The 26795-nt window shown below is 37.0% G+C and overlaps 1 protein-coding gene across 12 annotated transcripts in view; it reads right to left on the bottom strand.

Annotated features, from left to right (window-relative positions):
* Positions 1 to 26795, bottom strand: part of HMBOX1 (homeobox containing 1) — a 206621-nt gene that overhangs the window by 17140 nt on the left and 162686 nt on the right. For all 12 annotated transcript variants that reach the window (XM_032389158.1, XM_032389155.1, XM_032389154.1 and 9 more), the window contains one exon: positions 1589 to 1671. In XM_032389158.1, the coding sequence (XP_032245049.1) occupies positions 1589 to 1671 (83 nt within the window). The remainder of the gene's footprint in view (positions 1 to 1588; positions 1672 to 26795) is intronic.

Raw genomic sequence — 26795 nt, 5'->3', positions numbered from 1 at the left:
AAATTCAGATAGTCTGTAGCTGAGACTAGTTTTAAGGAATAATACTTTCTTTTTGAAAAGTTCTTTTGATTGCATTTATTGCCAGAATAACTGCATTTATTGCCAGAATAACAGATACAGGTTTTGTTGTTTTTTAGTATTCTGTATACATTTAAACTATTATTAAATGAATGAAAACTAATACAAAAATAGCAACCAAGAACATAAAATATTTCAGAAAGCCACATAATACTAAAGAATTCCAATACTAAATACAAAATTAATGAATTCCACAAAGTCAGGCTGCCAGGGTTCAAAACTCATAGGATAGTCCATGGAGGCTTCATTTAATTAGCATCATTGTAGATGAGTATGTCAGTCTTCATCAAGTTTTCAGGTAGCTCAAGTTTACTTACATCTTTAAGGCCTTATATAAATTGTTTCCTGCTATCTTCAGACAGCAGGGAACAATTATTACCCATGTTTTCTTGAAGACTAGAGGTCACTCTGACCATCCATTATTGTAACTATGCTAGAACGCATAGCCCAATTCAGGTTGCATTTTAGATTTATTAGCTTCTTTGCTGTCAAATGTGACTTCTTACAGATCAGCACCATGCCGGCCAACAAGGGCCCATCTGCACCTTTCCCTCCTCCACTGGTCTTTTCTGTTTTAGCTTTTAATCCACAGTGGGTGGAGAAGCCAGAAAACAGGTTAAAGCACTGATGATACAGGGTGAAGTGTTTTCCAGGAAGCTTCCAAGCTCCTGCTCTCCTCATGGGTGGGACTTTGGCTGGTGTGAAGTAAGGGTATAGGTGGGGTCGCTGGAGGTGTGTCTGTAGGGTCTAGACTGCTAGAAGTCTGGCTTCTGGGTAAGGGAGAATAAATCATATTTTAATTATGATAAAACATTGATACTTTTGTACAGATAGCCTTTAAGCCAATCAAATTAACCAGCCAAATGAAGATCAATTGATCATCTTAACTGAGAATGATTTCTGGTAACAAAAACCGTGAAATGTGGAATAATATTTTAACACATGGAAGAAAAGTCATATGTGTGTTTAAGTGGCTCGGCTGACTTGCATGAGAACAATACAACTTCAGAATGGAACTACCCTTAATTTTTCCTAGCTATATGCAGAAGTCATCACAACATGGGAAGGAGAAAGAAGCCAACTCCAATAAGAATTCTTTCTTCAAACAGGAATACAGAATTATAAAACACTTGTTAAAAAAAATCTAAATCTTTTCATTTACAAGCCTTACTTAAATATTCCAAACTTTAAAATTATTTTGGAATTGACATAGTTATGCTATATTTATGGAGAAAGAAATCTATACAGTCTATATAATTTCAAGGTCTCTCATATCTTAAGCAGGGACACTCCCTGGAAACTTTCCATGTGCACATCTGATCTGGAGTACTGGAATTGCATCCCTAAGAAGTACTGCTTGAACAGGACAGGGCAGTGACTAGACAGGAAGGTGGCGAGGACGGAGTGAATGGCACCCAGGTGGAATGAGTAAAAGAAGATTTCTCGTCCCAAATGATGATCTGAAGCCGAGAGCTCCACCATGGAGGAAAGTGGCAGCTTGCTGCCTTACCTGGCTTCTGTATAACTGCATTGCAAGCATTGGCAATTTCTTCTCTCTTAGCTTCATCTGGGTATTGATTCTCATTGAAGTAACTGCAGGGGCAACCAATTAAGACACAAAGTTTGTACTTTAAAAAATGTGCTCTCATTAAAAGACTAACCCACTGAAAAATACGGTCTTCTTTATGATGTAACATTATGTGTCTAGTCCAGGGTGTCCAATGGAATTCTCTGTGAGGATGGAAATGGTCTGGCCTTTACTATCCGACAGGGGAGCCACTACTCACATGTGGCTGCTGAGCAGCTGAAATGAGGCTGATGTGACTGAGGAAGTGAATTTTTGATTTAATTTTAGCAAATTTAAATTTAAATCGCTAAATGTGACTAGTGGCTACTATATTAGTGCAGGCCTAGTTACTGCTTTGCTTCACCGAAAGCTGTCCTTGATATAAAAGTTGTTTGTGATACACATGCGGGTGGTTGAAATCATGGAGTTCTGTTACTGAGGCACCGGTAACAGCAGGACTTTTGTGTGTGTGTCATATTTTGTAGTGGCAAAAATTTTAAATGACCAAATTGTGCATCAATGGGAGAATGGCAGAACAAATTATGGGACATCTATATTTATACACAGCTATTTAAAAATGACTAGGAGGGGCGCCTGGGTGGCTCAGTCGTTAAGTGTCTGCCTTTGGCTCAGGTCATGAACCCAGGGTCCTGGGATCGAGCCCCGCATCGGGCTCCCTGCTCCGCGGGAAGCCTGCTTCTCCCTCTCCCACTCCCCCTGCTGGTGTTCCCTCTCTCGCTGTGTCTCTCTCTGTCAAATAAATAAAATCTTTAAAAAAAAAATAAAATAAATAAAAAAATAAAAATGACCAGGAAAAAAGAAGCTAGAGCTCTCTCACCGTTGACCTGGAGGGATGTTTACAACATTCCTAAGTAAGAAAAACAATCTGCAGAATGATGTGCATGGAAAATACCATTATGGAATTTGAAAAATTCCTGTCTATGTGTACATAAATTTGCATGGATAAAAGCTGGAAGAGTACACATTAGGCTGTAAAAATCAATTACTTTGCTGTGGGGAAAGGGGCTTAGTGGGAGGAGATGTAGATGTTTTTGCTTTTTTCCATATGTTAAAAAAAAAAAAGCACATATTCTATACAATAGTACTTACAAGAAATTAGGTTTACAGAACTCCTCCTTAGCATTACCAGACCTGTGAGACTCTATGTGGGAACAGAATGTTTATTAGGGCTACTTTTTCTGTCAACCATGATTTTAAGAAAAGAAAAAGGATCTTCATGTTATGATCAGGAAATGACCCCTTGTCAGGTTCTATACCCTCTCGGCTTCCCTTCCCTTAAAATGCAGCTTTTCCTTTCCCTCACCCTCTGGTCTGCGATGGTAGAAATGCCATTCTATCAGGAATAAACAACTAGAGGCTGCAAACCCTTCTTGTGAAACCCCAAACCCCCACTCCTGATGCCACCACCCCTGCCCCCACTGCCCCACCCCCACCATCTCCATGGAGCACATCCTTTGACACAGCAGCTGCCATCCCGGGAAAGCCTTTCCTTTGCTAAAACATTAAGTCCTAGAACTACATCATACCAGGCTTGTCAACTACCATCCTCCACAGTGGTCTCCTGCTTGATTCCACGATTTAAGCATCTCTTCCTACATGATTTTCTGTCATCATTTTTAGGGCTCTGGTGTTCACATTGAGGATCTTTCCAACGGACTGTCCCCATAACTGCTCCACTTCCACATTCCTACTGACCTTTACTCCACCTGTGCTATTTACTTGGGCAATTAGTTTCATGAGCCTGAAGCACTGGCATCAACTGGAGGCTTGTTAGAAAGGTAGAATCCCAGACCCCACCTCAGACTGAATCAGAATCTGAATTTTACAAGATTTCCAGGTGATTTGAATGCACATTAATGTTGGAGAAGCACTGGATTAGCTCATTTATTTAAAGTTCAACAAAGACAACAAAAGCAGATATTGAGTACCTAACACTGTAGGCTTGCACTGTGGGTGAAGAGAATTAGATAGCTTCTGACGTCAAGGAGTTTACAATCTACTGGAGACAGACATATAAATCAATATGCTTGTGGTAAAATTCCATAAGATGTCTGAAGAGAGTACTGCTGGAGCACAGATGAAAGTGTGCTCAGTGTTGTTTGCAGGGACCCAGAAGGATGTGGCAGAGGAAGTGCCATCTTGAGTTAGGTCTTGAAGATGGGCAGGAGTTTGCAAGGCGAAGAAGAGGAGGAAGAACATTTCACGCAAGCGGAACAGCATGTGCAAAAGCCAAAGGTAGATAAAAGCCCTGAGGATTCTGGCCACAGAGAAGAATCCAGAGTGGTTAGAATATGGGGTTCACAGGAAGAAATGAGGAGATATTAGCCTGGAAAAGCAGGATGAGGCCAGCTTGTGAAGAGCCTTGTCTGTTCTTGTCAGTAGTAAAGACGTCATCTTGAAACAGAGGTTTTCAAGCCACATTGAGATAGATATACACCCATCTGTGTTTTAGAAAGATCACACATCTTCAGGACTCAACCTTCTGAATTCTACCTCCATGATCTTAATTCTGACATCCCCCCAATCAACTTTCTCCTTACTACTCCTCTTCAGAATAATTTTTCCTTCACCTTCTTTATAATCTCGAATCCCTTTAAAACGCTCCCCCCAACAACTTAAAAAAAATCTGTTTATCTATTCTTCCCGGCCTCACCTTTCATCTCTTAGCCTGAACTTCATGGCGAGCCAGATCAACAATATCCCTTAGGAGAAACTTATTTTGCTTCTCTGTCCTTCCACCATACCTGTCCAGCCAATCTCCTACCCTGCAGAAAGCACCTTCCACATGTTCTCTTCCATCCTTCTCTCCAAGTGTTCCTGGACAAAGTCATAAAATAGGGCCAATTGGTTTCTTTATAAATCTGTGGGTTTCAACCTTAACTGGGCCCCTCATTTTGGATGGGAACTCTTTCTGTCCTTTCTAACTTTTTAATACTCCATCTTTAATGCCCCACTTACCTGAAGCCTTTTCACTCTTAGGTCCCAAGCCTTCAAACCCACCAGTCATTCTTTTTACAAATGACCTTGCTTCCTCTTTTACCAAGAGGGAGGTTATTTAATGTAAGTTTGTGTGATGTTTTTAGCTTCTCAGCCTCTCAACTTGAGTCACTGCTCATTCATTTCTTCATTTCCTGGTGGAGGAAGATGCCCTCTCCTCTTTAAGGTCTACTTCTCCACTTGTATCTCTGATCTCATCCTCCCTCCTTTCTCAGCTGTCTCCTATCTTTCTTGCATGCCCCATCTTTTCCCTGTACCTATATAATTACGCTATTTCACTGATTTTGTGATGTACATTTCTTTATTATTATAATCCCTAAAATCAAGATGTATCTTATAATTGGTGGTCTCTGAAAATTAACTGGCAGTAGTTTTTTTTGTCCCCCGTCACTAGTACATAAAATCAAGGTGTGCTTATAATCAAGGCCTTTTCAGATCTGATGGAACATGGGTGTTGTTAAGACCTACAGGTCCTATTTCAGCAGCAGCTCTGGGGCCACTATACCTCATTATAGCAACTGTTCTTCCAACTTACTGCAAAGCCAGTGACTGACCCCCCATCCACCCCCTCTAATGTCTGCTTAATATTCCTAGTGCACATCTCTAGTCATGGGCACTATTCTGTTAAAATTTTTTAAAAGTATATTATAGAGGTGTTCAGAGTTCTCCCCTAAAGTACCTTTGCTTCTTTATCTGCTGTTACTACCATATATGCATGCTACAGTCTAGGAAAATGGAATAACCTTGTAAACTCCTGGTATCTCTGTGCCTTTCTCTTGCCAGTATATCTGCTTTTTGCCTCCCCCCAACCTGAATCTTGTCTTTCAGGATATATGTTGAGTTATCAGCTCTTGGCCAGTCAAAGGTAAATATCACCCCATGAATCCCATAGCACTCCATCTGTTCCTCCCTCACATTTTTTTCATCTTGAATTATAGTTATCACTGTATACATCTCTCCTCCACTATGCCGAAAGCCACTTGAGGTACAAGTCTGATTCATTCTTATATGCACTCCCCTGCTGATGGCAGTGCTGACAAGTCAATAATGATGAACAAAGTCCCCACCAACCCAGTGCAGGGGTCTCCAAAAGAAATAAATACCACTGTAAATGAACTGCTGAAAGTCAGGGATATATAGAAGGTCTCAAAAGATACATACTAAAGAAATGATTATCTCTTGGGCGCCTGGGTGGCTCAGTTGGTTAAGCGACTGCCTTCGGCTCAGGTCATGATCCTGGAGTCCCGGGATCGAGTCCCGCATCGGGCTCCCTGCTCTGCGGGGAGTCTGCTCCTCCCTCTGACCCTCCCTCCTCTCATGTGCTCTCTCTCTCAAATAAATAAATAAAATCTTTAAAAAAAAAAAAAAAAAAAAAAAGAAATGATTATCTCTTGAGAGCAAGAATACTGGGGCTGGATGGAAGACAGGAAAGTATTGGTGGTAATTAAGATTGGTTTTCACATTCTGTTTTATATACTTCTCTGTTCAGTTTTTGAAATGAACATATGCTATTTTTATAAATTTTTAACAAAAGAACTTTGGGAAAACACTGAAAAAATTAAACACTAGTTTAATGATTAATACTCCATAAACAATTTATGTTGGTAAAGTGTATTTGGATCTGCTAGAAAATATTAGGATTGTGACTGTTATTCTAATGATTAGTAGGATAAAGCCACAGCATTTTTGGAAGCTAAGTTAGAATTTGCAGTTATTCATGGTATATATGACTTAATGAGTTAAAAAGTCTTAAAAGATCAATTTTACTGTGTATTTTTAGGATCTAATTATATAAAATAAAGATGATCAGAGTAAAAATAAATCAGTATCTTCTTCCAAATCAAAGAATCTAAGAATTCACTATAGTTTTATATTTCTAAGCCTTACAATTAGTCCTTTCTTCTCTGTTAAGGTCCTATTATTTTTATAATTAAGAAATGTAGGCCTATTCAAAATGTAAATTTTCAGCAAAATGTACTACTCCAGCTGGAGCTGTGTACGCCCAGCTGAGTACCACTTTCATCTTTTTGTCTTTCCGTAGTGATTCAATGTTTGAAAAATATGAATTCAAGAGAGACAGCATAATCTAAACTGATAAAATAATATACTTTAAGATGCCCCATGGTAAATATATAAGTTTAAGATGTAATAAAAATATTGACTGCAAAGCTCTTAAAGCCTCCCCCTGCCCCAAGTGGGAACAGACACACAATACCAACATAAAGTGGAAGAGTTTTTAGGAAAGACAAAAGTAGGCCAGGAAATAAAATATTCAACAAAAATGTATTACATGAGTGTGAATAAGGCACTGTACTTGAGGAGTGGATATAAGTTCAAATATAAGCCCTGATCTTAAGAACATGTGGTTCAGCTGATGAGGAATATATAAAATAGTTAAACAGTAGAAGTCAAAACAATAGTCAAAACAGTTAACAGACAAACCAGAATATACCTAGCTGCTAATTAAGGATATAAATGATGAGCTAAATAAATTCAGAGAGATATTTCCACAGATGAGGCTGATCTGGGAAAGCTCACTGAACTGGGCAGTCTTCTGAGGGATGCACAGACTTCAGGTATTGGAGAGGAAAGGGCAAAGTTAACAGTAAAGACAAAGATACAAAGGCATAAAAACCTAAGATGTGCTTGAAAAACAAGGCAACTAGTAATGCAATCTGATATCAGACTATAGGGGTTATATATAGGGTGATCTTGGTTTGCCTGAGAGAGTGCTGTTATCTTGGGTTATTAACAAATTCACTTCCCCAAAGTATCCCACTTTAGATAATAAACTATATGGTCCCCCTGCAACCACATCACATTACTGACTTATCTGAATTTAGTGTCAAAATCCCATAAGTCCTTTTCATATGTGCTCTGTGAAAGAGAGCATATTAATTGCTCAGAAAAAAAGGGAAGCATCAAAGAAGATGGTTGACTACAGTTTCTATCTAGTTACTCACAAGAGGAGCTATCTAAGCCCAAAGAATCTGATTGGCATATAACAGACATTCAAAAAGCAACTGTTTGATCAATAAATGGTTGAATAAATACATACATGCATACATACATACATGAGGGAATAAACGAATGGAAGAAGGAAACAGAGGTGAAAACATAGAAAACAGTGTTTGCAGTTAAGGCTTTTAGTGAAACCATGAATATCTTTCAGGAGAAAGCCAGTTGAGATCTCGCCATATTGTACACTATCTTCTCTAGGTATACTCGGAGGTTTTAGACTAAGAGGTGAATACAGTTACATTAGTGTAGTTGTTTCTTTCTGAGCTATATATAACCAATAGACTATCAATGAAGTTGGGAAACAGGTCTACTGACCTTGATTTTGGAAATAATCATTTAGCCCATGAAAAAATGTTAAGTCCTAATTTATACCAGGCAACTGGCTAAATGGTGGCAAAGATGAATCAGACAAAGCTTCCCAGTGTAGTCACTGGGGGATGTACGTATGTAATGAAACATATTATAAAATATCACAGAATGGACTATATTAGTGGTATGAATATAGTATATGGGAGCAGAGAGGAACCAACATTTGTGCAGGGTCTTGAAGAGAGAGCAGAGAGGGTGGGTAGAGTGAATTAATACAAGGCAGAGGAAGCAACATATACAAAGAAAGGGAGTTATGAAAGAGCTTAGAATGTTCTTGAGAATAGGAAGGAGTTCAGTGTGTCAGTGTGGCTGGAATATATTGTACATAAGATGGGGCAGTTGGGGACCAAACTGAAAAAACAAACAAAAAACAAAAACAGAACACAGGGTCCAGATTTTAAAGGGTATGACAGAGTTTGCAGTTAACTTTTTTAGGCAACTGGGAATGAAGGTTTTTAAGCAGGGGTATTATAGGATCAGACTTATTTTTGTAGGGCAATATCTCTGGTGATACTAGAGGCAGAAGCCAGTTAGGCAGTGTGGCAAGAGCTGAGGAGAGGGTCTGCAGTAGGCTGAGGTGCAGAAACAGAGAGGAGAGGTGAGATTCAAGAGACATTTCAGAATGGTAATAATTCAAGACAGCCTCACCTCCTGGGTTTAGGCACCTCTCTATCCCCATACCAAAAAAAAAAAAAAAAAAAAAAAAGATAGTCTTAGGAATAGTACACACTATTTATTATTCACCTTCAAGCATTTTAACCTTTAGATTATGTCAAAGAAATAGATTTTTCTACTGTTACCAGGTGGACAAATTGTAGGAGAACTTGGCTCTAAGACCCTAAAAGAGATTTATTTCTAAACTGGAACTCTGGAGTTCAAAACATACTTTTGTTCCAAATAAGAATATTTTATAGCCCTAGACATTTTCCAAGACAAAAAAGGGAAAGAAATGTAAACAGAAATCTACAGGTAGTAATAAAAAAGTAATAAAATAAATCCTAAGGGCACTACACTTTTATAGACAAAGGACATTGTCAGCTGAGTAATCAGTGAATATCTTCACAGAGAGAAATCAAATGATCGTTTTGCCAGACAATGACAGCAAAGAATTAAAATGAAAAGTGGCAAAATAATTTACATGAGATGAGAAACCATAAGCTAGTAACAAATGGAAATGTCCTTGAAGCACTTCCATTTCAATAACACTGAAGTCTATAAAAATTGCAGCCAGAAAATTCCTCCTTTTGTGTCTTGGTGAGCATACAGAAAAGATGGGGACTAACTCTTTAAGGAAGGGATAATGGCATGTAAATGAACTTTTTTTTTTTTTCTGTGCCTTTATGTGCACATCTCCTGAAGAGATATTTAAGCCTCACCATTTTAGTAATTCAAAATAAGTTTTCAGGACTGTCAGACATTGCCCACTATCTATAATCTAGTGTGCATTTCTTCATCACTAAGTAAAATTACTGGACAGTAGGCAGGGAAGAGAATAATATGAAACTGGAGCACTTTGGAACCTAACTGTCCTGTCTCTTACTTGAGATCATCTATGTGTTAAATGATCTTTGGCAACAAAAAAATTTTAAATTTTCTTATTTTTGTTTTTAACCAACAGAGTGAAAGCTGAGATGAAAGAAATGGGAAAACCTCCAAGTGTGGCAACTGTCTTTTGTTAACCCACAAAGGCCTAAGAAATAAGGAACCCCCTTAGCTCACATTCACATACAAACCAGGATAGTGATATTCTATATTTTATCCAAAGATGTCAAAGTCCTTCTGACACTAATCAGACCTTAAAGTACCCCTGAGAAACAATCAGGGACCAGAGAAAAAAAGAGGAGTAGAGCCAGAAATTAGCTATGCATATGATTCTTCACTATTTAATGTAGACTTTAGGACAATGAGGGACCCTGAAAGATTATTCACTGATCAACATTCTCATATGAGAAATGGAGACAGTGACAAGCTTACAGATAACAAGGTTCCCCAAAGTTACAGAACTGGCCAGGATCAGAGCCAAGCTTTTGGACTTCTGAGCTGATGCTCTTTCTACTACTGCTTGCTAAGGAAATTGCTGGGTGTAGTGAGTTGAATAGTGTCACCCAAAAATTCATGTTGGCCCAGAACCTCAGAAAGTGATCTTATTTGGAAATAGGGTCTTTGCAGATGTAATTATAATAAGGATCGAGATGAGGTCATACTGGGCCCTAAAACCAATGCGAGTGTCCTTGTAAGAGAAAGAGAAGAACACAGACACAGAGAAGATGAGTGTGGAAATGGAAGCAGATGTTGGGATGACGCATCTGCAACTCAAGGAATACCAAGGATTGCCAGCGACTGCCAGGAGGTAGGAGAAAGGCATGGAAGTGTTTCCCTATGAGCCTCTGGGAGAAACCAACTCTGCTGGCACCTTGATTTCAGATTCTGGCCTCCAGAACTGTGAGAGAGTATATACTTCTGTTGGTTTAAGCCACCCAGTTTGTAGAAATTTTTTATGTAAGCCCTAGGAGACTAATACCGTGGGAAAATAGAGTCAGTACAAAAAGAATGGGATGGTCTTAAGGGCTAATGTGACTCAACTATCATAGTTTGATGGACTGTATTTCACTACAGAAATAAATACACCCGGCAAGTAGACTGGAACAGCAGCTGTTTTTTTTTTTTTTTTTTTTTTTTTTAAGTCGTCTGTTAGCTGAACAAAGGTTTTCTCTTCTCTAGAAAGTCTGGTCAAATACTGAAAAATTCTAACTTCAATTCTTTTTCCTCTGTAATCCAAGTTAGACTGCTACCCTTCTGATGCTTAACACTGGCAGTTTTCATTTTTTTTTTTAGTGTAACGAATTTTAATTGGGCAATAATAGTACAATCCCCTATTATAGAGGCATACAGTGTGTCACAAGCTTGCAGCCAGAAGAAGAAAGGATGGAATGAAAAAAGCCAAAAAGCAACATATTCCTCGACTTTGGGCTGGAGGCGGGATAGTGTGACCTCTTTGGTCGAAAGACTTCTCATCCCTGTTTCACCAGGTCATTCCTTCCTTTGGTATGAATCATCGCTGAGAATCTTGAACATGACACTCAAAACTCTCTAGGGACGCTTGGCTGGCTCAGTCGGTAGAGCACGTGACTCTTGATCTTGGGGTCCTGAGTTCAAGCCCCACACTGGGCATAGAGCTTCCTTGATCCCCGTGTTGGACCCTATTGGGCCCCTTGCCCCAGGCAGACTCTGCAAGCCACACTCCAAGTTTCCACTTAGTTGACTTCCCAACGTAGCGCCAGGAAGGACTGCTCTCCTTCCTCATTTCATCCACACCAAGCTTCACACACACTCTCCCAGCGTTCATCCTGCAATCCAGTGGGCCTCAGCTGGAGGCATATATTGTAATCACCTAGGGTGTGGGCCACGGTCCCACCTGCACAGGGGCTGATTTCATTGATCTCGGGTGTAACCTGGGCACCAGGATATCTGTAAGCTCCTCGGGAGCTCTAATGCTCAGCAAAGGCTGAGAACTCCTGGTTTCCTACCTGCCGGAGAGAACTCCGACGGTTTTCATAATAAGTGGAACAGTTTTCATAATAAGTCGAACAGTTTTCATTATAAGCTCCCATTTCAAAGCTTTATTGAAAGTTTTTAGACTGGCCACTTCTTGATAACAAACAAGGCTAAGAGACTGCCATATTCACCTGCATCTTCAACAATTAGTGCAGTGCTGATTTTTAAAAATCTGCTAAGAGATGTGTAATAAAACAAGTATTTTTAGTAAAATGTTAATGGTAGAATCTAAGTGGTAACTATAAAATTCTTTCAACTCTGCTGTATGTTTGAAATTTTTCACAATAAAATATTAGGAAAACTGAGTGATAACATTAATAATAAAATGATAAAATGCTAGCAGCAACTCATTAAATCAGAAACAAGACAAGAGAGCCCATAGCCTCAATACAATTTTTTCTCTGGCTACAATTTAATGTTTTCCTGAAAGTACTAGTGAGTACAATAAGACATGAAACAAAATTAAGAAACATATTGGGAAGAAGGGCCACAAAATTATCGTTGGCATATTATACTATATCAAGAAAGCCAAGGGAAAAATTGAAAATGCCTCAGAAATAATTAGATGGTTGGGTACTAAGTAGAAAAAATATCAAAACTTTCCCATGTATCAGAAATAACCCGTTTGATGTGATCTAACAGAAAAAAGGCATCTATTTAAGAAAGCAAGAAAAATGATAAAAATAAAAATAGCTTATGAGAAAAATATAAAAACTGCATAAAAAACTAAAAAATTGTACTCACTTTGCTGAGGTATTAAAAAGACATAAGAAATGGAGAGGCATATAACACATTGCTAGATAAGAATGAATAATATGACACTGTCATTTCTTCTGAAATGAATCTTTAAGTTTAATGCACTTAAAACACACACACATTTTTTTCTTCTCTCCTTTTTCTCAGTGGGAGTGGTATGAGTCAACAATATGATTTTAATGTTCACCAGGAAAAAAAGATGTAAATGGCTAAGAACATTTTGATAACAAATAGTAATGATGGGCCTATCTTGTCAAATATTGTGAAATTATAAAGTTCTAATAATCAAAACTGGTTCAAGAATTGATGATGAGATCAATAGAACCAACAAATATAATAACTTTATATGCAAGAAAGAAAGAATCTTAAAGGAGAAAGGGAAAATTGACTATTTGGAAAATAAGGCCAAATTAGATCCTCAACTTATATAGACCCAATATATTAGGGTGAAATGTGAAAGTGAAATCATTAAAAAAAAAAAAAAAAAAAAACTAGAAGAAAACATCCAAACGAGGAAGCATAAATGATGGAAGGTAGTTGCATAAGAATAAAGCAATGGATTTAACTGTATTTAAATGAAAAATAAAATAAATTACGAATAAATGTAAATATATAGCATAAAGCATGAATGATCTCATTCTATAAAGAGTTAAATATACAAGTCAATAAGAAAACATGAATACACAACAGAAAAATGGTGAAAAGAAAAAGTAGACACAAAGTATGAATGATTAATAAACATGTAAAAATGTTTAGCCTCACTAATAATCAGAGAAGTTTAAATGTAGACAAAAATAAAACATTGCTTTTCACCTATTAATAGGCAAAACAAAGCTGATTTTCACTCCCCAAAAAGATCACAATATGCATGGAAGACAGGTGCTGGTGACAGGAGCAGTATGTGCTCAAGGCCACTGTTAGTGATGTGGATAAATTCAGCTTTTGGAGGGAGGTCGTGGTAATATGGTATCTTAAGAAAAAAGGTAAGTATAAAGGTGGTCATGTCAATACTATTTAAGAGGGCAGAACTGGGAAGATTTAAATGTCTAACCAAGTAATAATAGTTAAATAAATTATTTGAAGAAGAAAGGAGCAATTTAAAAAAATCACATTTTCATCTTCAAAGATTTTATCTATCTGCCAGAGAGAGAGCGAAAGAGTGTGAGAGTACAAGCAGGGGGAGTGGCAGGCAGAGGGAGAAGCAGGTTCCCCGTCAAGCAGGTAGCCCAACGTGGGGACCCTGAGATCATGACCTGAGCCGAAGGCAGCCGCCCAACTGACCGAGCCACCCAGGTGTCCCCAAAAAATCACATTTTCAAAGAGTACTTAATACCACAGGAAATGTTGGGGAAAAAAGCAGGTTACAAAACCATATATGCCTTATTGTAATTATGTTAAAAAATATATATCTAGATACATAGAAACACTAAACGTAAATGTATCTATATATTTTCAGTGTTATTTATGAATAGAAATATTTTCTTTTTGGGGCGCCTGGGTGGCTCAGTCGTTAAGCGTCTGCCTTCAGCTCAGGTCATGATCCCAGGGTCCTGGGATCGAGCCCCGCATTGGGCTCCCTGCTCGGCAGGAGGCCTGCTTCTCCCTCTCCCACTCCCCCTGCTTGTGTTCCTGCTCTCGCTATCTCTCTGTCAAATAAATAAATAAAATCTTAAAAAAAAAAAATTCTTTTTTATAAACTGTGTTTTCTAAACAGTTTACAATGTGTAACTATTAATTTTCTAATTAAAAATGTTACCTAAAATAGAGTTATGTGATATTACAAAAAATCTGTCATTAATTTTATAACTGCTTTTCAAAATACTCTTCTCTCTTTCACCATCCCTGTATCTATCTACAAACTGGCAACATAGCTAGTTATGAAGTCAGAACCTGAATTAGATACAGTTACCAACCTAAATGTCCAGCTGCAGGGGACTGGATAATAAATTATATATATGTATTTTAAATGGATTTAGTCATTAAAATCATGTTTTCAAAGAGCATATGAATGATATTAAACATAAAGCTACATATCTGGTATAACCTTCTTTGAAAAGATATATACATAACAGAAAAATGACTGAAAACAAATACAACAAAACATTAATGATTATCTCTAAATGGTGGTAAGTGGCATCTTAGTTTTCTTCTTTATATTTCCTTACATTTCTCCATATTTTATATAATAAGCATGTGCTAATTTTGTAATTTAAAAAAACATTATTTGAAAATAAAGTTTGCTGTCTCAAAGCACAAGCAAAATAAAGTTGCATAAAATTATTTTTAAATAATTTTCTTGGTTTATCTTAATGCTTTCCAGCAACAACAAATTTACACTTTGAATGTTTGTTTTGCACACACACTATAGTACAACAAGCAAAAGATGTTCCATACTAATGTATTTTTTATAAATAAGAGTTCATTTGGAATTCTACAGACTTAAATAATAGCTCTCTCCAAATCAGGCTTTTGGAAGGTTCCCGTGACTATAAGGGAAAGCTAAAATATAAATGAGTTCTATTATAGAAGAAGCTGTAAGTTTTCATGGCTTTGCAGCTTGTTAACGTTTCAGAATAGAAAAGCCTGTGAAAAGAGAAGCCTTTAAAGTGGAAAAATTAGTATTAACCTATGAACAAATTAAAGCATTCAGATACGAAAGTTGAATTTTGGAATCCTAATTCATAAATGCAATGGAGTCCCATAACATGAACTCCCTACACATGGATTTAGATATATGACAGACTAGATCCTGACAAAGAATCAAAGTACTTTAAGCTATAAGGAAGTATTACCAAGTCACCCTCTTTATTTTGCAGATGAGGACATGAACTTTATGGATGAGGAGCGAGAGAGGAGACTTGACTTGTTCAAGGTCACACGACCTAGATCTCAGGTTTCCTGACTTAGTTCATTGGCTCGAAGTCCTCACAGGAATGGTCATCATTCCGTTAAGACCTGGTATTGTTTCATACTTCCTTTAAGGTGCAAATTTCTGTAGCAATGAATCATCTAAATCAAACTCTTGTGAATTTCACAAGTGCTCCTAGAAGCAAAGATGTGACAGCATCAGTAAGAAACCCAGGATAGCCCCAGGACCATAGCTATCTCTCACCTAGCGGCTCTTTCCTCCTGGCAAAGGAAATCTAATTGCTCTGGAGACAACCACAAGGCTGACCTACCTTTTTTGCCTGGGCAGAGGAGAATTAAATCAACTGTGGGACTTGTCCCTCAAAACACAACATCAATACACATTTAAATTCTATGTATGTAGTTAATCTAACATAGAAGAGTTAGTAGTACCTCCTCAGACACTAGCACACACAGACAAAAGCTTTCCAAGTCCTTATCAAGATGGTAAGATTCCTTTCTTTACTTGCTTAAAAAAGAAAAATCCATATATGAGAGAATTATGGATAGCATGTATGAAATGTGCCAAAACATAAAATTTTCATCTCCCAAATGTTTTATTTACTTGTAGCATGCTAACTGTAACTTACCATTTAATGATAAAACAAAGTACAAGGGTAATACTGAATTTAGGAGCTGAGTTTTTTAGCACACTCTATCCTATTACTATAGGCTTATTACTTGTCCAGTAATAGACAGCCCTACATGAAGTCCTACCACGGTAGAGATTTAGTGTTGAGTTTTATTACTACATGACAATTGTAGAGTTAGTTTTCCTTCTACTATGGATTACCTTTTAGTCATAAGTCTTTCTATGAAGACCATGAAAAGAATGGAGACAATTTTCTGGAGTTGGCAGGCAAAACCAGTAAAACTGACAAATTCTAACCACCTTTAAAAACAACTGAGAAACGGCATTTCTCTTGAAACCTGTCTCTTCGCTGCATACCACCGAATTCATTAAATGTTTGTTCAACCCTCCGTTTTATTTTAATAAGGAAGAAAAAAGGACATGCACTTGAGGGCAGTGTTTGGTTTTGCTGGTTCATGGATTTCCTAGTTTCCTAATCAAACTACCAAATATGAGTGATAACTACATGAATTTCATACCAGTGGAAACTGTGGTACCTGCTTCTGCCAGATCACACAAAGGCACTGAAGGCAGGGAAGTCAAGGCACTGAAGCTGGTGTGCCCCTTGCTGCATCTGCTTCACTTCTGGCCAGGTAGCAGCTCTAGCCTCCTTTCCCTGTTTTGTCAGCCTCTGCTGGTAGGAAGTACGTTTACAAGGGACTTGTAAGGTGATCTGATGAAGTTTCTTACACCTGGTGTACAAGTTGTCCTAAGGCAGGGAGCCTATTTTTAAATATAAAGCACTGATTATAAACTGATTACTTAAGAATCTGACACTACCGACCAACAATGTATTTTTTTTTTTAAGTTTATTTATTTTTTTAAAGTAATCTCTACACCCAACATGGGGCTCAAACTCACGACCCCGAGATCAAGAGTTGCATGCTCTTCTGACTGAGCCAGCCAGGCACCTCCGGCCAACAATTTACTATAAAGTGAAGATGAACAGAACAGGATTGATAAAATCAATCCATTTATTATCTCCTGCACTGTTTTTCTTATGATCAATACTATCCTGTAAAACAATTACTTCTTGCTAAAAGGTATAGTCTGTATCTAAAATGAGAAACTTGTTCTCTCCCAGGGGGAGGTCTGAACAAATAGCAAACCAACCATAGACAACAGCATAGATTCTTCATAGAGAATCAGAGGTTCAATGGTTGGGGATTATCCTCCTACCTCCCTGAAGAGGGAGAAACACAATACCTTGTACTTAGGGGTATAAAACTTAATCTTCTACTTCCTGTGTCATAGGTTTGCTGTTTTTATTGGGAGTCAATCAAACTACTCAGGATAAATGACTCTAATTGCCTCTAAAAAAGCCAAATTAATTTTGGTAACACTTGACAAAGAACTTGTACTTTAATGTCAGAGCTGAAAGGTTCTCATACCAATTGTGTACAAGTTAAATTCCTTCATAGTAATACCACAGAGCAAATCTGGGTGGGGTATAGTCATATTCCAAGGAAGATGTTTTGGTGACAAATTATAGTTTCTATTCCTATAAAGATGATAATTATAGGATAGTCTCAAAATGGTTACGACTATACATTAGTCTGACCTTTTGACCTTTTAGTGAATGACATGTCAGAGTAGGAACCAATAATATATAATATTTGGATGAGGCACTATTATGATTGGGATTTCTATGATATACAGGTTTTCAAACTATAAAGACCATTTTTAGATACTTTCTATTCCTGAAATTACACAGTCCATTCAGACTTCCTTAACCAAAAGGCAACTAAAACAGAAATAGAATATTTACCCACCAAGTTCATATTCTACTATTCTAAGATCTTCAAACATCAAACACATATGCAAACCTTGGTACATGCTGTGAATGTTTAGTCTATCAATAATGATTTCCTAATGTACTATTATAAGGGCCAGGACCACATCTGTCTTGTTAATTACTGTATCCGTCAGTGTCTACTACAATGAGTGGTACTAAGTAGAACCTCAGTAACTTTGTTGAGTTTAAAAAAGAAAATGCTCACTAGTTTTCTGCGAAGATTTTTCAGTTAGTCTATAAATTGGTCTCCGACAATATTAATGTTTATAATATGTTTATAATTCTGCTTCTGGGATGAATCGTATCTTCATTGGTGATTCATTACATATAACACCAATATTTCCCAAACTATACTTCATTTCTTTGTAAGCTGTGGCCACAGAACAGAATGAAGAACATGGGGTCTTTATCCTGTTTCATTGGTTAAGGGATTAGAGAAATGAGGGGTTTGCTATTTGTACAAAATGAAACTACTGGCAAATCTATATGAGGATGGGGAGAATTTTTAATCTGCCTCAAAAACATTGTGATAATTTCTTTTGGCTATTTCTGTTTGACCAAAAAGGAACCAGGAAGCATAATTTGCCAATTTTAAAATGCATTTAAGGACAGTTCATCTTCTTACTGGCTATGAGAAATGGATTGGGATAACTTTACCTGTCAATAAGTGGGAAAGTTTTGTTGTTTTTTTCCTCAAATAGTCTAATGGATTGAAATGAGGTCATGTCCAGGCTCCTGCTGTCTTATATAAATGTTAAGAACTTCCTTCTATTTGCAGAGATACAGGAGGTGTGGTTCATTATGTTCTACCCGAATCATTCCATAAGAAGTATGAAAGAGTTGAACTCTTTTTAAAATTCAACTTCCAGCATCCATTAATTCCAAAATTTATAGTGTATTCTTGCAGCATTTTCCATCCTAGAACAGCAATGACATCAGAAGTGAGGGAAAGGAAAGCCAGCTTGCCAGGGGTTGCAGTGATGGCAAGACAACCTAAGGGAGGGCAGAGTACATATATTTTAGGTCCTCATTCATTACAGACCAGAACAAACATTCAATTTTACGGGACTCATCTCTATTCCCACAAAGTGGTTTTTGTGTGTGTGTGTGGGGGGGGGGCAGTGGCACAATGATCAGGCTAAGGAAAAATGACATTGAGGCACTGGAAAGTCATTTTTCTGCTGTTTTTGAGTCATTTTGATTGGATCACTTTAAATCATCAAATTATTATTCATTATAGAATTGAATTGAAGGCCTTACAACTTTAACAAAATTAGGAAATATTGTATCATTCTATTCCCTATTTTGAGCCTAATATGTCTCACATGGGATACAGGGAGATAGCATTTTCTAATTAGGTTAAAGTTGTACAGTCTCCTTAAATATTCAATTCAATCAAGTTCAAGCAACACTGATGTTAGATTTCATATAGCACTGTGCTAGCCTAGGAGCCAGCTAAATATAACCAAACTCTAGCCTGCAGGAGCACATAAACTTCATCACTTTAGTACTGGGTAAAATTTACTTATTGGACAGTGAAATAATTCATTCTGGTAAAGATATGGCCCAAATTTTCTTCTTTAACAGAAGTCAGTAGAAAAATTGGATTTTATAATTTTATGACAATCTACTTTTATAATGCAAGTTGGCAGGGGAAAAATGGGCCAAAAGATTTCTTTTAAAAAAACTGAACAGCTGGAATTTCAACATATTTCCTTGAACACATAGAAAAGGGAGTATGATTTAGGCTCTTATTTTTAAAAAGGAAGGCTGAGAAGATACTTCAAAACAGTTTCAATTTTTTAATTCCTAGGATGTTTCACAAACATTAGACACAAGATCTGCTGCCACCCTGAAAATAATTTGAGTTCCTGTCAGAAAAGTTTTACTACTGATGCTTTATATGTGGGAGGAAAATGGTACCACCAACCTAGAAAATGGATTAAGAGATTTTCCCCCCAATTATTAGAACCATCATACTTTGGCATGGATGCAAATATGACTGCTTTGAGAGAGACAAATGTTGCAACTTGCAATTCAAGGGTTTTCCACAATCTGGATACAACCCACTTCCAGCCTCACTTCCTGCCTGACTGACCGACCATACATTCCAGTTACCTAATTTTTCATGCCTTTGTGCCTTTGCTGAGAACGCTTTTCTTCCTCTTCCCAACCCATCCAAATCATACTCCTTTTACAGGACCCTGCTTGACTGTCACCTCAGTGTTGCCATTCTCCTCTGTCCTACTGCGCTTGGTACCTATCTCTTCCATTAGTTGTTTTTTTTTTTTTTTTGGCCTGACTCCCCCCAGTAGACTGAGGCCTCCTGGAGTAATACCCCATCTTTAAAGATGTTTAAATATGTTTCAACACTCACTGGTTATAGTGCTTGGCACACAGATGATGAATAACTTTCTTTTGAGTAAAGAAATGCTAAATAGACTTTTATTGACTGAAGCTTAGGAATACAAAAAAATAACTTCAGAAAATTCCATTTGAAGACAGTCAAAATTCTTTTTGAACGTTCTTACTTGTTTAATATTTCTGTACTGAGTATTTAGGAGTAGGAGGCATATATTAAACATGTGTCTCCTATGCCATTCTTCGTACTTTACATGCGCTGTCATTTAGCATTAAATCACAACACTCCTATAAGATAGGTATGATTATTATAGTCGTTTTATAGCAAGGAATTGCCTGAGGATATATATATAGCTAGTGAGTAAGACAGCCAGGACTGAAACCCTGGAACACAAATCTGTGTTCTTAACCATTGTATTTATCAGAAACAAAGGACAAAAAGTATCATAAAATGTACAACTATTCAACATTTGGGGGAAATCATTTATTGAGAAGTTTTATTACCTCTCCCAATCTTTATCTTTGTATATTTGACTTTTTTACAGTATTGTTATAATGCGATTTTTCTTTTATTGCTTGACATTATTTTACTCACATTTTTGTTTGAATTTACATAGGCCACATCTGTCATTCTATCATGATATTCCACTTAACAGACTGATCATTACTGACTCAGCCACTTCCTAAGAAGCTATCATGGCTATGATCACTATCTTGCTCAGACACATGTCTTCTTTGGTCCTAGATGTGAAGAAGATATTCTCACATGAATTCTCTTAATTCAGCAGCAAGATAACAAAGAAGAAAATGGGATGTAAGTTTCTATGCAAATGTAAAGTACTTGAAGGAAGTTTTACTCTTAGAGATAAAATGAAAAATAGAAGCAAATTTCTTCTAAGCAGTGAGAACATTTTTTGTTTTCTCATTTTTATAAAGAAGAAGGAAGTAATCCTCACTACCTAAACTCATAAAATGTAGGTGAACAGTGATCTCTTTGCATTTCCAGGTTGCAATACCCCTAAGGTATTTCATTACTTTAATATATGAACATAGAAATCAACAGATCAGAATACAAGGTGATTGCCAAACAAGGAACTGAGATAGACATATTTTTTAAAATATTTATTTATTTATTTGAGGGGGGGGGGGGGAGAGAGAGAGAGAGAGTGTGCGCATGAGCCAGGAGAGGGGGAGAGGGAGAGAGAGAATTTCAAGCAGACTCCCCACTGAGCACTGAGCCCCACGCAGGGCTCAATCCCTGAGATCATGACCTAAGCCAAAATCAGGAGTCTGACGCTCAACCGACTGAGCCACCCAGGTGCCCCAAGATACTGAGATAGATTATGTGGAGATACATAATATGGAGATAACTGGTCTTCTGACAGAACTTAGTTGGTGATTTAGTTCTTTGAACTTAGTCTATTTGTATTGTTATGCTGAGCATCAATTATTTTCCAAAGATTTAATTCTAGGATGGGAAGTATTTTCCTATCACAAGCCACTGGGTCTAAGAGAGAACAAAGACTCCAGACAAAACAAGAAATTAGAATCACACAGCAATACAATTTGAGACCTTGAAAGATCCTTGAAAATTATATAACACTAACTTTTTGAAAAATATAACTACTAATTTGCTTTTTATTTTTTAAGATTTTATTTATTTATCCTAGAAAGAGAGAGCCAGTATGGGGGGAGGGGGAGTCGAGGGAGAGGGACCAGCAGACTCTGAGCTGAGCATGGAGCCTGACATGGGGCTCAATCCCACGACCCTGAGATCATGACCTGAGCCAAAATCAAGATAATGACCTGAGCCAGATCATTAACTGACTGAGCCACCTAGGTGCCCTGACCAATTTGCTTTTTAAATGAAATAGGAGTATACTTTATCCAATAAGTGTAGGAAATACTAAAGCATATACATCAATTCACATTATGATCAACTAAGAAGCAACTAAGAACAGAGGTATGATGGTAGAGGTGTGCTTAAAAGAAAAGAAAGTATAAGGGAGGGGAAAAAGGAATACTTACAGGGCATGAGAGAAATAAGTGATGAATAAAGAAGCACAGACAAGAAGAAATTCAGTGAAATGCAGTAAGGGGACTTTTGTTTTACTCATCTTTGCATCCCAATTCTTGGCATGCAGCTTAGCATACAGTAGACACTCAATAAATGTTTATCAAATAAAACTAAAGAGGATAGAAAGAAAGGGCTGAGGGGTGCCTGGCTGGCTCAGTCGGAAGAACATGCAGCTCTTGATCTCAGGGTCATGAGTTTGAGCCCCACATTAGATGTAGAGATTACTTAAGTAAGTAAATAAATAAACTCTAAAAAAGAAAAAAGAAAGGGCTGAGAATTTCAATGAATATACTTCTTAGAAATCAGGGGTGCCTGGGTGGCTCAGTTGGTTAAGTGACTGCCTTCGGCTCAGGTCATGATCCCAGAGTCCTGGGATTGAGTCCCGCATTGGGCTCCCTGCTCAGCGGGGAGTCTGCTTCTCCCTCTGACCCTACCCCCTCTTGTGCTCTCTCTCTCTCTTAAATAAAATAAAATCTTTAGAAAAAATCATTATATGGTTCACATGGCTATGGATTCAAAATGAACAACTTAATCTCATTTCTTCTGTGAGTATAGCCAAGTTCATTAACCTCTTGGTTAATTAACTATAGGTTCTTGGTGTAAAAAATAAACTATTTGAACTGGATTATTTTTAGGGTCTCTTCCTTATTCTCTACAGAAATAGTAACCAAATATAGGTAAATAAAATCAAAGGAAGGTTCTTAGCTTAAATGCTGCTTAAACTAAATCAATGGTCAGCAGATGCAATTTATATATTTTTGTACAACTGAGGCAAATTAGTCCCTTTATTGTTCATATGATACAAGCAGTCATTCAAAGAAACATCTAGATAGGTCTCAATCTCTCAGAAGAGCAGTATTAGGAAAGCATTCTAAGCATTTCTGCCCCAATTTTTTTCTGGCTAGGTGTATCTTACTGAAATGAGCAGTGTCTCTTACTCCATAGATTTCTGTTTAGTATGAATGATACCAAGTAATATTGGGACACTACACAAAATAATACAGAAGGATACTGCTAAGAAAGAAAAAGGTGATTATTTTTCCATTTTACAAAGTAACAGGATTCTGTTCAAGAGATAGAGTGGATTTTTTGGATTTTTTTTTTTAAGGGGGGAAAGTTACTAGGAGAACAAGCAGTTATTTCTCCATTTTTTTATGGTAAATAAGAAGGTCTCAAACTATACTATACTAACAACTATACTATATTATGCAAAACAAGAAGAAAACAACATTAAAAGAAAATATGGCTTCATGAAATAGGAGCTGAAGTGGAAAAGACTTCCTGCGTAAAAATTTTTTAAATCACACAGTGATAATTAAAAGTAATAAAAAGAATGATGGGAAGCGGCACCATGAAATCTGGGTGGGTTAATATCATTTAGAGATTACTATAAAAGAACACAGAAGAAACAGATCTTCCAGAGCCACTTCAGGTATGAGCCTATGAGACTCTTTCCTCTTTACTTTACACACACACACAAAGTGTATACTATGTGTCATCATATCATCATAATTCAGCATATTTCAAAGTCAGAAGACTAGGAAAAGGAATGTTCCCTGCAGGTCAGGGTTTTGATGACTGGCAAAACACTAGCAGGCTTGCATTGCAGTTGTCTGAGCCACACCCAGTCTGCAGTTAAATATAGAATTTAGTTTCTGGAACTATTGGTCTTCTTAACCTTCACAGTCCAAGTATTCCCTGAAAAAATTAAAAGTAAAAAGGAGAAAGCAAAGAGACTGAAACCAAAATCCAAGTACTAATAAACTGTCCTGGGAAGAGTTCCAAAATGCAGTAAATACAAGAGAATTAAATTACAGAAGCCTCAAGCAACATTCTAGAAACACACTTTACAAACTGATTTGTCTCTTCTATGCTGATTCTACCAGGATGTATAACACACTTATATAAAATTTGTGTACTAGACCCATGTCTCTAATTCAGATTATATATTCAGGCTGTATAACATGTCAGGTTAACAGCAGTGACACCAAATTTAGAGCTATGATTTAATTTTGGTTTGTTATAGTATTGTGGTTGTGATGCTATTTTTGCTCATGAAGAGGTACTTTTATCCTAAGAAGCTATTTTTAGATGCTTAAATTGTGGGGGAAGAGACACTCTCAAGCTAAAATTTTTAATACTGATTCTTTCCTGTTGGGGAGAATATTTTGGGTTTATTTTTAAAAGTTGATTTTGGAGACTGACAAAGTTAAACAACAACAAAAAATGTTTTCCTGATAATTTCAGAGGGTTCTGGGCTTTAGTAATGATTCTGTTTTATGTTGCTCACTTAAGATGAACATGGAAAGAATTAAGAGGAGCAAAAAACATAGTATAGGTATACTGTTTCCATAAAAAAATAAAACATACAATAATTTTAATTACAAACACACACAGAGGTATTCATTTTGCCTCCATTTTCCTGGACATACCCAGAAACAGATTCATCATTCAGCTACGTTGATGAAAATTAACAGCAATAAGTACCCTATATACACAGATCTGGCTCCAAAACTACTACTCTTAACCACTATATACTACTGCTTCTACCTGTCACAGCCAGGTACTCTTATATTTATTCCTGTATCTGAAGTCTTCTCCAAGTTGTTGCTTCTCTTTCTATCTTGCGTAATTGGGCTGAAAAACCTACATAAGGAGATTTGAAGTGTTCTTTTATCTATCTCCCTTGAAGCCAGAAGGCATAGCCAGGTCTCATTCTTTTGTGTCCCGGTCATACTCAACACTCCAGAGCCACACCTGTTTCCACAGCTAAAAGAATACCCTGCCCAAATTGCTGAAAGGTAAAGGAAAGGAAAAAAAGGAAAGAGTACATTAGAAGCTTTGCTCCTAGGCCATAAAGCCTCCAACACTTCTGACCATAAACTTTAAAGATGTTTCAAGTCAAGTAGGTTCATCGACCCTCTAACTCCTGTCACCTGAAAGTACCTTTCTCCATCCCCAGCACTTTGCCTCATACCTACTAAGAACGTTGTTGAACGAATGAACAAAAGGATGATTAGGTTTGCTGAATAAAAAACACATTTGAGTCTGACATTACATTATTTACACATGCAGCTATTTCTGACATACGACATAGATGATATTTTCTGCCCTTATGAATATGTAAACTACTGGAGGTAAGCCTACCTCAGTGCCAGCACAGAGCAGATGCTATATAAATAAATGACTGAATGAATAAATAGTAGTCAATTATCTAATTCTATTTTATTCATGTAAATCCAGTCAGGTCCTCCTTAAACAATTATAACAACAATCTTTTTGATTATGGAAAATTTCAAACCTATACATGTTAGTGGACCTATGAGCACTTCACTCTCCTCATTTAATACAGGAAGCACATCATCATGGGAATGACGATGGGAGTTCACAGAGAGAACAAAGTGTGAAATAATTCTTTGGGAGACTGGGAAAGACTGAACCAGGTGGGTATAGTATGATTGTCTGGCAAAAAATGAGATCAGTCTGCAGGGTTTTAAATTTTTCTCCAGCCATATTTAGCTGCAAAAATGCAGAAACAGTATAAGCCAAAGTGCAAGAGATAGATTTGACTAGGGTTCATTCATACTCGTGGCTTTAACTGTACCTAATATAATGATGCCTCTTAAGTCTCCATTTCTAAAGACACTGAGATCTCCTAACATCCTGAAATGAGTTCACGGTCAAAGCAAAGTAGAAAGAACTTTAATGGAAAAAGAATACTGGCTCACCACAGTTTATGAGAAAGGCATTCTACTGTGTGTTTTACATACATGATCTCATACAACTCTTCTCAAAGTAACATCTCCATTTTACAGAAAACTGAAATTCTCAAGGATTAACATTAAGATGAAGCTGGGACTAAATAGTAAGTCTATATGACTGAAGTCCATCCACTTTTTACTATATCATAATACTTAACTCTTCTTTTTTAAATATTGCAATTGGGGTTAAGAGATGTTGAATGATTTGTCCAAAGTCAAACTATTTTCTAATGGTACAGATACTGTCTCCCACAGGAATGCTCTATGAACATCACCAGTGTTAAGCTCTCTTTTACACTTTCTGCTTTGCCATCTCTATGTTCCATCTGTAACTAGGTTAGGCTGTTCTTTTCTTCATATTTTTTCTGATACCTATTACCTGCTATCCATTTTGTTTCTCTTTGCTTTGATATTACAGTTGGGGCCCTCATTATTCATGCATAGATTACTCTAACAGCCTCCTAGCTGGCTTCCACTTATCCCTCTTCCAATCCATTTACATGTGGGCTAGTCATGGTCAATTCCTTTCTCTGAGGCTGTTATCTATAAACTGTAAATAATAAAATATATACACTATAAAATTTTGAAGGTCAATTGTCATAGAGAATAATTATCAATAAGATCAATAATTATATACAAACTGTAAATTCCTACTCAAATGTAAGTTATTACTACCTTAAGACGTATGAGGGCAAATACTACAGCTTATATTTATTTTAAATTTATTTTCCCTTGGCTCTAGGCATCTGGTATATGTGTTCAAATACATACTTGATTGGCTGATTTCTTGCTTATCTTCCATACTCCCACTAATATTACCTAATGGACCAATCTGATCAGGTACAATCTCCTTTATGAAAAAGCCTGAACACCAAATCTGTGGCATAATTAAGCACGGT

Source organism: Phoca vitulina, unplaced genomic scaffold (assembly GCF_004348235.1).
Source record: "Phoca vitulina isolate PV1807 unplaced genomic scaffold, GSC_HSeal_1.0 scaffold53, whole genome shotgun sequence".
Taxonomy (NCBI): domain Eukaryota; kingdom Metazoa; phylum Chordata; class Mammalia; order Carnivora; family Phocidae; genus Phoca; species Phoca vitulina.
Note: the sequence above shows the minus strand (reverse complement) of the source record. Positions and strands in the feature narration are given on the sequence as shown.